The sequence below is a fragment of the Podarcis muralis genome, chromosome 10 (assembly GCF_964188315.1).
Source record: "Podarcis muralis chromosome 10, rPodMur119.hap1.1, whole genome shotgun sequence".
NCBI classification, from domain to species: domain Eukaryota; kingdom Metazoa; phylum Chordata; class Lepidosauria; order Squamata; family Lacertidae; genus Podarcis; species Podarcis muralis.
The window spans coordinates 59,931,572-59,944,121 of record NC_135664.1 but is presented as its reverse complement, the minus strand read 5'-3'; the positions used below and the strand labels follow the sequence as shown (position 1 = coordinate 59,944,121).

Genomic DNA, 12,550 nt, shown 5'->3' with positions numbered 1-12,550 from the left:
AAACTACAGTGTCTGCACATTGGCTTCCGACCTGAGATGGGGTATGAAAAGAGATAGCGGACTTAATATCCAACTGGGGAGACTGGGATGAAGAAACACACAGTGGCTAAAGACACTAGTATTTTTGCAGCCCTGCAAGAAAGAACATATATCTGAGCATGCAAATTTATTACACCCCTCTTTCCCTTTTAACTTCTCCTCCAGATATCCTTTCCCCAGACTATGTAATTCCCCAGTCTGATTTTGGATATCATAAATAGCCATGATATCCCAATATGGGTAATCCATGCTACCTCATCCCTGAACCCATAGCACTCTTAGTCACCAATTGTTGGGGTTTCTGTTTGGGGGAGGGGGTCAACAACCAGCAGCTCATGGACTAGATCTGACCCTATGGCAGGACTATGTTCAGCTGTCAATCTAGAGACAAGCATGGTGTTTGGAAAGAACATGGCAGCTGTTATGGGAAACCTTTGTGGGAGATGGGGTTAGAAACACCTTTCATCTCGAACGACTCTCTGGCAAAAGAAAGTCTCTGACCAGGGTCTTAAGAGTGGCTGATTACAAACTGCTAATAATTTTATTTAGTGCTGCCCACAGCAGTGGTTGCTGAGATCACTTGTTTTGCTGGTGCCACACACGCTTGTGTTGTCCACTGTCTTGGCATGGTTTCACCCCTTTCTGCACCTTTTTTGCCATTTTCTTCTTTTTTCTTTTTTTGCCATTTTTTTTTGCCATTTTTTTCTTTCGTAGTTTTCATCCTGAATTTATACTGTTTCTCTTTTCCCTCATTTTCCCCATCCATCTTACCTCCCCCCACCCTCATTACCTTCATCTGGTAGAAGTATATAAAGATGTATACAGGTGGCGTGAGCTCATTGGCTGAGCAAATAGCCAATCAGCTTCAAAGGAAAGACCAACCCAAAACCCTTCTAGACAAGAAGGAACTGGTAAGAGAATGATGTTCAGAAGGTGATGAGTATTTGTGATTAGAAGTTAGACAGCTCTTCCTTAGATCCTCAGTAATATAGAGCCTTTAGTTTTCCCTCAGTGTTTAGTTAAAGGTAGCTGATGTAAGCACTTCCTTGCCTGTTCCTCCACTTCCCTTTGTGGGTTCTTGAATTCTTGCTATAAAGAAAATGGATAGTACACAAAAGATCTGTTGCTGAAAGCTTTGGTGTCTTTGGAGTAAATGTGTGGAGATATCATTTGACAGTGGTTGTTTGGAGCTTAGCTTCAGTGGTAATGTGGGAGGAGGATTATTACTATCATAATTGTGTGACCATTTCCACAATTTGTTAGTTGTGTACACATGGTGTCTCTCATCAACTTTGTGAGGTATGTCATCATTATTCCCATTTTAGAGGCAGGATGTGTGGGAAAGCTAAAGCTGAGAGAATTAAAGAATTTTTAGACCCTTCAGTTCTCCCATATTCCGCCAGACTCTTTATTTTCAGGTGGTTGGATGCTACACCTTACGGAGTGTGTTCCTTGGCTGATCTTTTCTTCCTCATGTTGGGGCCTTGGAATTATCCATAGGTGCCTGCTTAGTCCTCCGTTTCCCATTGAAGGATTCCAAAACAATCTAATGAATACATATGGCACTACAGTGGAAGTAAAAGTAAGCTTGTGACTGAGTCTAGACCTTTCTTTGTTGCTGCTTTAGGGTTCCTTGAAAAAAGAATTCCCTCCGAATGTGGGAGGCAGTGATGTCTGCTACTTCTGCCACAAGCGTGTCTACGTGATGGAAAGACTGAGTGCTGAAGGCAAATTCTTCCACCGCAGCTGCTTCAAATGTGAATACTGTGCTACAACCCTGCGCTTGTCGTCTTATGCCTACGACCTGGTGGATGGTAAGTGAAATTTACCTTTTGCCTTAGGAAGGGATGGGCAAAAGCTTCAACTGATGGGTTGCATTCAGCAAAATTGTTGTGCAGGTGATTTCTACTTGCATAACATAACTTCCCCTCCTCCTCCTCCTTCCCCCCACTTGTGTCCCCATACCCAAATCTTCTCTGGGGGTTCCCACAGGCTTCTGGGACAGGTTTTTTGGGGGGGCGGGAACTCAGGGAGCAGAAGGAGAGGGAGTTCCATTGTGCAAGCAGAAATCATTGAGATCACAACATGACTTTTATTGGATTCAGCCCTTTGACTTAGAAATAACCTTCAGGATTCCATATATCTTTAGTATGGTCAGGAAATCATTGCATCACTGTTTGGCCCACTTCAGATACACCATCCAAAATTATTATTGTGCAAGAGGTATTTGTAGAAATTAAAATGCACATTGTAAATACTGCAATCTGAAGCTGGTTGAACTGGGAGTTGAACTCCTCTCCATGCTCAGGTTTTTTGTGTGCTGCCAGAGATTATGGAAAACTCAGAGTGGGAAGCCATTACTCTTGTATTTGCACTCATGGCTAGACAACTGCATCATCATGTAAACAGGACTCTCCTTGAATACTGTTTAGAAGGTTCAGCAACACACTGGAAGTTCTTGCAACACCATACCACAGGCTATTTGCATCTGTGAGATGATAACTTTTGAATATTTGTAGTTAGAAATCACCTGGGTGACCACGGTACATAGATTTCTGTTTGGATTGGCCAATTCTTGGTAAGCAGCAGTCTCTTTGGAGTTAATGCCCAGCCCTTTCCTCTTTGCATTCATTCTTGCCTTTTCCACAGCACTTCTGCCAGATTTCCATGTGATGCAGCCTTTGTTCCTCATACAATGCTGCTTTGTGTGCGATACCACGCAAGTTCCCCTGGGATGTTCTGGCTATTGGTTGGGTGCTGGGTAAATGGCTATCAGGCACCCTATGGAAAATCCATTTGTTTTCAGGAAAGGAGGAAATTAACATGAATTAAATCTTTGAGGCATAATTGTCTCCATGTATTTTGTATGTGACAGGGCAGAGGAGATACAGAGGAACTGTGGCATTGCACGGCATTACCAGACTGTAGTTTTTGTCTTTCTCATTACCATTTTCCCCTTGCTCTGTTTGCAGGAAAATTCTACTGCAAGCCTCACTACTGTTACAGACTTTCAGGTTATGCACAGAGGAAGAGACCGGCAGTGGGCCCTCTGTCAGGAAAGGTAGGCTGTTTCCTTGCATTTCCCAGATGAGACTGCTTTCCCATTTTATGTTGGGAAGTGGCTTTGGGTTGTTTGGAAGGGGGAGAGCAGTGTTGCAGAATCTTTCTGAATCCGATGTGCATTGATCTCGCCTGGCTTTATTAGCTGTAAACTCTTAAACAGAACACATAATGGAAACTTTTTATCAGTTGTTGTTTTTATAAATTTGTTGGCTTACCAAAACCAAGACAGCAGTGTGTCTGGAGAGAGAAGATGAAAAGCTGTGCCAGTGGTGTGCAAATAGGCACGTTGCCATTCATATTTACTTCTGTCTATCCAAAATCCAATTGATGGTGTTGGATAATAAAAATAGGTTCTTTTTATCAGGGGACTATTGAAAAGTACTCATACCCAAAGAGTGGGAATTTAATAATTAAAACATGGATATGCATTAAAGTAAATCCTGCCTTGAGAATATATGTAATAGCTGATCTACTGGACGACGATTACATTTACAAAGTAACATGAATTAATTTTCCTTATGCAGTTAATTTTTTGGCAGTTGGTTTTATGGCAAGTAGTTCTTCAAGGCAATACTATGGAAAAACAATACATGTGATACTATTATTTTTTGTTAAAATCAGCTAACCCCAGGCATGCCCTCCATATGGCTTTACTTGAAGAAGCAGTTAGATAAATAACAAATATATAATGAGAATGTGTGTCCAGATCTGGAATATGCCTGAATAAGCTAGGATTATTGTTTCTCCTGGATCTAAAACCATAAAACCACCTTTTGTTTGTTTCCTTTTCTCACATTTAAATTACATAAATGTAATAACTGCATCCTTCCTTGCCTGTTTCCCCCCCAGGACAGCAAAGGGACCCAGCAGGACAACATGGCGGCTGACGGTGCAGGACGTGCAAACTCCATCTCAACTTCGTCAGAGAGGACTCCAGGTAGCTCTGCTTCCTTGTTTGGCAGGGTGATGCAGTACTCGCTCCACCTCTTTGACAGAGTTAGGGTGGCAAGCCAGCTCCTGCAAAACACAGTTTCCTCAGTTGGGCACCACGTAGCCCAAAATCCTTTGGACTCCTTTTTCATGTGCCAGCTGATGGCGTTTGGAGTCCCCTTTATCTATGTCCAGTCAGAGGTTCTTGTGCAGATAATGGGGGAGTTTTTATCAGCACTAGGATATTAATACAGTAATGACAACTTTTGTAACACTGTGTAACATGTGTGCAGGAGGAAATTAGGGGTTATGTGGTGGTGGGGTTACATTATGGTTTGTAAGACAAAGCTGCTGTTCTGAATGCTGTCCAGGTAAACACAGACACCCAGTTCAAGATTTCTTGGGTAGGTTCAATTAAATTAAAAATTGCTCGTCATACCCAAAACAGACTAACTTAGCTTAATTAATTTCATCAGGTCTACTCTGAGTAGAACGTAGCTGGATGCAACCCTTAGTCTGCAAAATCTACATTGCTGAGTGAATTAAATATAGCATTAGCATGGTATGAAGAAGTCCATTGACTGGATTTCTGTGTTCACCTGCAAAACTATCTTCTAGTTCTCACCGATATGATGTCTGAATAGCAAAACATCAAAACCTTGTTGATACGTTTTGAGCCATGCCTGCTATACATTCCTTGTTGTCTTTCACAGCCTTTAACTCTGGGTGATCTTGGTGTTGGCAGGTTGTGGAAATTTCTCCCAAAATATATGCTTTGCTGTTCTGGACTGGGCTGACAAACCAAGCTGTATGCTGTTGAGGGCATTCTGGTTAATCTTAAACTTGATTCCTGTCTCTGTGTGAGAGAGAGTGATAGACTCAATTTGTGCCACAAACTCTTGTTTGGACAGACTTTTACTTTGACCTTTTGGTGATCAAATTTGAATAGTACTTGATAAGAGGCCAGACTGGATTCTAGTTGTGGAATCTTCCAAGCCAAACAGGTTTAGATTTTATTTTTTTATGTAGAATTAAATTATATAGCCATAGTTGTGCATAGGAACTAAACCGTTGCCCTTCCATTGGCTAAACGTTTCTAAATAGTATGAAAAAATCCAATTGAAGGATCATTCAAGATATGTTTTTTCATTTATTTATTTTTAGTTGTGTGCACTCAATAGCATTGTACAGTTTCTGTATTTGTGTGGCATTTCCCACCCAGAATCAAAATGAAAGAGATTTAAGATTTAAGTAAGCTCTGAAAAACATTTTGTATTAAGCAAGTCTTTCAAATGTGAAAACACAGCTTCTTGTAACTATTGGATAGGAGTCATTTGGCTGTGGAAACAAAGAGTTCTGGAATTTTGCACTGATTAAATTGCTTGATCAGAGATTGGATGTGGTTGTTCAGGTAACTTTTAAGAGTTCAGACTCTGAATACTGCTTGTGTTGAGCTCCTGCCTCTGTTGTCTTGAGACTGACAATCTTGCAGAAGTTGATTGCAGTTGGAGTTGCCAACTTGGTCTAGCATATTTCACCAGCTCTTTACCTTGTTAATTTCAGTTTAGCAATAATTATTCTTGGCCTAATATTGTAGTGAAACCTGTCCTACATTCCCTGCAAGCCATCTAACTTTTAGTTCTAGTTCCCTGCTGGTCAGGGCAAAAAGCAGACAATTTTTGGCTCTCTGCTGAGTTCAAAATTAACTTGAATGTATAAGTTTGCTAATCACTCAAAGAGTATGGGAAATTAATGTGTATTTTCATAGGAGGCTGCTGGAGGAATCTCTATATGTTTAAAGTTTAAGATCAGGACCCTTTCGTGTGTCTTTGTTTACATATACCTATTTATGTGTCTATAGATATTGTAATCTCTACAAAGTAGAATCCAGCAATAATGAATTGAATAATTAATTCTGGCCTTTGTGTTATATAAGCACCATGAACTACGATAATAGTTAAAGACAGTGCTGGGGTGAAATATTTCAGATAATCAGAAGCCAGCATTTTATGTGTTCAGAGCTGATAAAAACGTTTCAGTCCCTAGATTCCAGCTGAAGTATCCTAATCAGAGAAGTTTCAGACTTTGGCAGTCCTCTGCGAGGCTGGTCTGTCCTCATGCAAACTCTGAATTGCCATTGAGGTAGAGATATAATTCTATTAACTGCATTTTTCCGACACTGGAATTCATGCAGAGATTGGCATTTCATAATGTGGAAAATGATGATGATTTGAAAAGGGGGAAAATGTGATTTTAATAGAATGTAATTGGATGGTAGTGGGGGAAGCGGAGAAATGCAGTCTTGGAACGAATAGAAATCTGCACCTCCCATTGGCCTGTGTTCATGGTCAGCTGCCCATTCCAAGCTGACCACTGGTTCCCGTGGAATAGGTAAATGCATGCTAGTGGAGCCGTGCTTACTCTATTTGCATGTTTAAAACAAATCTGCAATCAGTATTTGCTTGGTTACTATGACATTTTATGTCGCCTCCCTTCCCTACTTGTCGGCTAACTTGAATAGTAGAGAAGAGAGCTCTTCTGTACTGAGGCATTAGAATAATGGTCAGGAAACAATAAGCACTTTTTATTGTGAGATAATTTTGCTCTCTGGCATGTGTGGCTCTTGCATTATAGGTGTTTTGTGACTCCCCCTATTCTGTTACAAAGGGGGAAATTAACTGATCTCAAAGCTCAGTATTTAGCCATTAGCGTAGGCCAAATCTTCTCTTGATGTCCACCTCCTGGTCTGCCCAGGAGTGTGTGTGGCACATGTGAGTGCTTTAAGTGAGTTAGCTTTTGATGTTTGCTACTATCCGGTTACACTTCTTGCACACTGTCTCCAAAACGTGCAACCCTTTCTGCTGGTGCAGGGGTGGTGAAAGCTGTGACAGGCGCTTTCTTGTGCTGAACTCTGGCATGCTTCTGGCAAACTCTGTATTACGCCTTTTTCTTGTACTGTCTTCCTGGGATTTTGTGTCAAGCACTCTCTGCATTTGCCTTTGTGACACAATTGCTGCTGGTGCCAATAAAAGGAGTGGGGGTGAAAAAAATCCCTTGCTTTTCAATGGTTGTATTCTGTAATAGTTGTATGTCTCTTGTATTTTGGAATGTTTTACAGTGAGTGTCATTTTTTATACATGTCTTTTTTTTTTAACACGGAAGTATTGTTCTTTCTGCACTTCGTTGTAAATGTCTGTAAAATATTTTTGAATGTATTAATCCTCCTGTGGGTCCAGTGGGCTTGGAACAGTCTCTTTGCATTTTGCCCTTACAATTTTATATAAAGGCGTTTGGTTTTCACTCAAAAACTTTTAGGGGTAATGAAATTAAGGTAATTCACCATGAGCTAGGTCACTGGAATGTTACACACATAGTCAAAAGCATTCTAATTAAAAAAAGAAAAGAAAAGAAATATAGGAAATTGAGAGAATTTGTACTAATATCCTCCTTTGAAAGAGGGAAAGTAAATAGTATTATCAGTGGAGTATATCTGTCCTTAATAGTATATTCGAGTGAAGTAAGCTAATTGCACTATAGTGAGGTGGCTGGAATGTGGCAAGTAATCATGAAATACTAGGACTTAAACATGACCTTTTTTCAGACAAACAGTCAAATCTTGGAACACATAGTTGCTGTTTTTAGTGGAGGCCAGCACTCCACTATGGAATTTGCAGCATTTCACATGGACAGAAAGTTGGGTTGTAGGACTTCACTTGCTCTTTCATATACTTGAAGGAGCTGTTGATGGGTTTCTAGTAGCATGCACCCATATCTGCAGAATGCAAGCTGAATTTGCTTGTGTATTTGTTTTTAAAACACGGGAAGAGGGAGAGAGAATGTAATCTTTGATCAGTGATTAGAGGAGCTCTATGCTCTTCTTTTATCAGTGATTAGAGTAGCTGCATCTTCTATTCCCTTTGATGCCATTTTGGCAGACTCTTCTTTCCTACATAAAAAGGTGTATCAGTAAATTTGTCCCTTTTCGCTACAGAGCACTGAATAATTTTGTTTAAAAAAACAACAGAAATTATATTGTTGGTTGCAATAAACTTACTGTTGAATCCTGAAACTTCATTGGTTCATCCAATGTATACCAATGAGAAGCAGGAATTGCCATGGAATTGCACAGGGAGAAGTTAAGATATATTTCTATAGGCCATGATTCAGTATAAGCATGGTTAAGCTGTGTTAAATTGTGCTAATGGTAGTGTTACAACAACATACCTGCAGTATAGAATCAGTGAAGAATGTCCGTATATATGTAATTTAATAAGATTATATAATGTCTCCTGGACACAAATTTTAAAATATTAGCATTCTACCTTTAGTCTCAACATACCATGATCTGAATGAATATAATTCTTTGTTTTTTGACATGATAACTAGTGTATAAGTATTTTTTTGATTCAGCATATGCTTTACAAACTATAAATTGTGCTAAACTTGATCTCAGTTAATATAGTTCCTTAAATTATTATTAGCTGTCACCCTGGTATAAAATGCACTTGATAGGTAATGTAAAATTCACTTGCCCCCAATCTGCACATTTGGCACGAACTCTGCCAGTACTCACCAACTTCTGTTTTAACAGAACATGTTCTTTACAGAATTAATCGTAGGGTAGCAAACATTTGGACTGATGTGATACAATTTTCCACCTGTGACAGAATACTTTTTAGGAAGTCTAGAGATGGTCTTGGTAACCTTGCACAATGAAGGCAGCATTTGAGAAGTCTGATCCTTTTTTGAAATGTTGCTTGGTTTTTACTGTGTCCACTGCAGCAAGATAGCAACCATTTTTTTAAACTGTGCAGGCCAATCAAAACTGTGTGCAGTGGATTCTGAACAAGTAGGAATAAGGCTACAGTTCTTTTCCTAAATGTTACTGTGGACCTGAAGCTTGGTAGAACAGTGGGACTCCAGGATTTATGCCACATTATGTGCAGAGAGACCCAAGCAAGGTCTGTCTCTTCAAAGAGGTTAGGATTATTTTATATATTAAAGCAGCCACCTGGAGTTTGATGGCTGCTCCACAAGAGGCCCTAATCAGCATTAATTGCACAATAATAGATTGGCTCCATTGTGTAGTCTGTAAACAGTGTTTCCGTGCGCTCTGGCTTCCGACACAATGTTCCGCTGTGCCAGAAGCGGTTTAGTCATCTCCTGCACAGAATACCAGTGTATGGTTGCATTTCTTGTGGCCTGCACTGAACTACCATAATGTATGGAATCACTTTTAGTATGAAATGAAAGGTCCCGTGTAGCTGGAAGTTTACTGTTAAGCATGTATGTTGAATGGCTGAAGATAGTGTCCCTACCCTGTGAAAAGTAGCCTTCCAGAGCTTAGCTTGGAAGCTTTCTTGAGAGACTGTTCCTAGACCCCATTGCATTCCCCTTCAGTGTTCTTACTAGGTTTTTATGGTGGGATTGATGTGGAGGGAAGAATGTGTCCAACCACAGGGCACATGAGCAGGGAGCAAAATGAGGAGTCTGGACATGGTGTATCAAGGGGAAATGATGCACATAGGAAAATGCAGTGTTATGTGCTTTCAAAGTGAACCTCACTTTTGAATAGCTACAGGGAAGAAATGAAATGTAAAATTTATACAATTGTTGGGGATCCACCATAAAATCCTGTTGAGAACACTTTTTTCCTGGGAGAGATGAAATTCTTTTCTTTTGTCTTTTCATCCCTTCTCAAACCCTGTAGATCATAGTGACTTGTATTGTTATTTGTATATATATATATGCATTTCTTGAGGGATGATGGGAGTTATTCTGAGTATTTTCTTAAACAGAATGCAATATTACTTGTGTGTCAGCGAAAAATACCTTAAATCTCTTAAGAAATGGGTTTTGTTTTTCCCCTCCCAGCAATTATACTGGGGTCTGCTTAAATGCCCCCTATTTTGAAATGCAAAATCTGAGGGGGGGGGGAACATCCCCTGCTTGAGATTTAAGCTGTGGCTCAGGGAAGAATGGGAAATGTGCTCTGAAAAGCCTCACATCTCAAACTTGAGATGTTGTACCCTTTTTTTATTTTGTTTTTCTTGCACTTACTGTGGTGGTGCAGAGTGTGCATTTGTGTTCAAATTCTGTAACTTTGGAACTCTTGTTGCTGTGAAAACAATACGTTTTTGTGCAAATGTTACCTCTTCACCTTAAAAAGGGAATAAATTCCAAACAATCTTTCTGAGGTTTCAATAGTTTCTGAGTTTTTCTTTTCTACTCCATTGTTTATCTCCTTTGATTCAAGCCTAAAGAGGTGGGGGATGAAGACTTCCTGGAGATGGAGTTTCTGCAGTTGGTCCATTAGATTGAAATTAAGTGTTGGCTAGTGCTAAGAAAAATATACTTTAGAGTAAGATTTGGCAGGACAAGGATTTGCTTAACATAATTCAGAGCTTGCATTTCCAGTTTATGGTTCTATAGTATGCATGGAGTCCCGAGGCAATAAGATGCCTTAAAGTAATACATTGGTTCTTCTTAGAGGAAAAATGAGAACTTTGACCAGCAGCCAAAAATTTGTCCAGTGATTTCAAGTCAATATATAAAATTCAGCCTCTGTCCCTGTTCTCTTCGACTCCTTGCACCCTGCTTCCCAATATCATGTCTTTAGGTCCCTTGCCTGTCCATTTCTGCTGCCAACAACACATGTATTTTCCTGTCATCAAGGCCCAAGATTGAGAGGTTTTTTCCTACGGTAACTATCTCTCTCTTTTCTGCTAAAGTGCATTGCTGCTAATGTTCTCATTGTTGCTAACAACATTCTTCTAAACAATTAGAATGTTTATGAACATCCTATTACCTCACAAGCTCAGCAAGTTTCTTATAGGAGAAGGTAGTCATAGCTGTTCATGCTCTAGCCCTTATACTGAGAAACAGAACCTAGTATGTAACAATACAGAAAGGGACAATCTTGATTCTAAATAAATGGAGCAAGGATAGCAAACGTGGTACAATCCAGATATTGTCGCACTACGACTCGCAGTATTTTTGACCAGTGGCCATGCTGACTGGGGCTAATGGGGGTTGGAGTCTTAACAATATCAGGAAGACACTGTGTTGGCTAACCCTGAACTCCATCAAAGGTGTGGAGCAGATTTAACCTCTTCCTCAGTGTTCCCTGAGTGAACCTCCTTAATTCTAAATAAGTATGTAAGAGCCATTCACTTCTATTGAGAGAAGTAAAGCACTGCACTAAGGGAGCCAAACTTGTCCTCCACTATTGATACTTAATGAGCTGTTCCTCTAAAACTGGGGTTTTTCATGCAAGCCAAGTGTGGATTTGTGCACAAAGTACACAGCAATGTTTGTGCATGCACATGTACACAAATACACAATCTTTCCAGTGCACAAGCTTCATACTACTAAAGAGCTCGAACATGGAGACAGGTGAAAGAGAACGCAAACTGTTAAATCCATATCAAAAAAAATTCCAGGGGTTTATTTTCAACTTTATGAATATCCCACAGAAATAAATATGCATCCACTGTATTTTGTTAATACCTGATCAGTGAGAATGATGTGTAGCTCTCTTGCTTGTGGTATACTTCTAATGTTGCTTCTGTACTGAATCTGTTGTCCCACCTTTATTCTGCAAAACAGATAATAATTTTATCACGGTGGCAACTCTTTGTATTTCTCAAACATGGCAAGGCTGCCAGAGTTCAGGAATGAACTGGTTTTGGCAGTGGTCAGCTTTGGAAGGGGTTTCTTTAAAATATTATTGGTTCAGCTCACTCTCGAGACAGTGGGAGAATTTCATAGTACTAGTTTTTCTTTGCAAATTTGCAAACTAATTAAGTGAACACTGGAAATCTTTTCTCTTTGTCATGCACTCATTGTCACTGAAAGTAATAGCAATAAAAGGCACATGGGGGGCCTTGAGAACACTGAACTCCTAAAACACCTTTGGTTCTGGATGGTAAAGTAGTTTGCACCTTGAATAAATAGCATTGCTTTGCCAAGTGCTACAGAAGCCAGATACTTTCTTCCTTCGCTTCATCTGAATATTCAGCTAACGAATCGGCTTGATTAAATACTATGCACTTAGCACTAGACTTGCTGAGCTTCATGATAAACATTGACAGTGTGTACCTCCATTGTGCACATAGTAGAATGTGGTATGTTACCTCCTTTGCATCCGCAATCATATTAAAGATCCTCAGCATGTTGCTTAAAATTGTCTGTATCCAACTAGACCATAGCATCCTTATGATAAATCAGATCATAGAATTGATTGTAGAGTTGGATGTGATCCCAAGGGTCATCTAGTCCAACCCTTGCAATGCAGGAATCTCAACTAAAGCATCCAACCTCTGCTTAAAAACTTCCAAGGAAGGGGAGTCCACACTGTCAAACAACTCTTACTGTCAGAATATTCTTCCAGATTATCTGGCGCAGTATTGCCTATACCAGAGATGGGGAAAATGTGATCCTCCAACTGTTGCTGGACTCTCTCCCATGATCCCCACTCAGCATGGTCTGTGGTCAAGGATGATGGGAACTGGAGTCC

At 40.0% G+C, this 12,550-nt stretch overlaps 1 protein-coding gene across 21 annotated transcripts in view; it reads left to right on the top strand.

Annotated features, from left to right (window-relative positions):
• The window catches only part of MICAL3 (microtubule associated monooxygenase, calponin and LIM domain containing 3), a 181,789-nt gene that overhangs the window by 104,289 nt on the left and 64,950 nt on the right, over positions 1-12,550 (top strand). For 17 of the 21 annotated variants that reach the window (XM_077935209.1, XM_077935204.1, XM_077935201.1 and 14 more), the window contains 4 exons: positions 843-950; positions 1,667-1,853; positions 3,012-3,100; positions 3,952-4,039. In XM_077935209.1, the coding sequence (XP_077791335.1) occupies positions 843-950; positions 1,667-1,853; positions 3,012-3,100; positions 3,952-4,039 (472 nt within the window). The remainder of the gene's footprint in view (positions 1-842; positions 951-1,666; positions 1,854-3,011; positions 3,101-3,951; positions 4,040-12,550) is intronic. The other 4 variants (XM_077935218.1, XM_077935216.1, XM_077935217.1 and 1 more) reach the window with 1 other exon arrangement.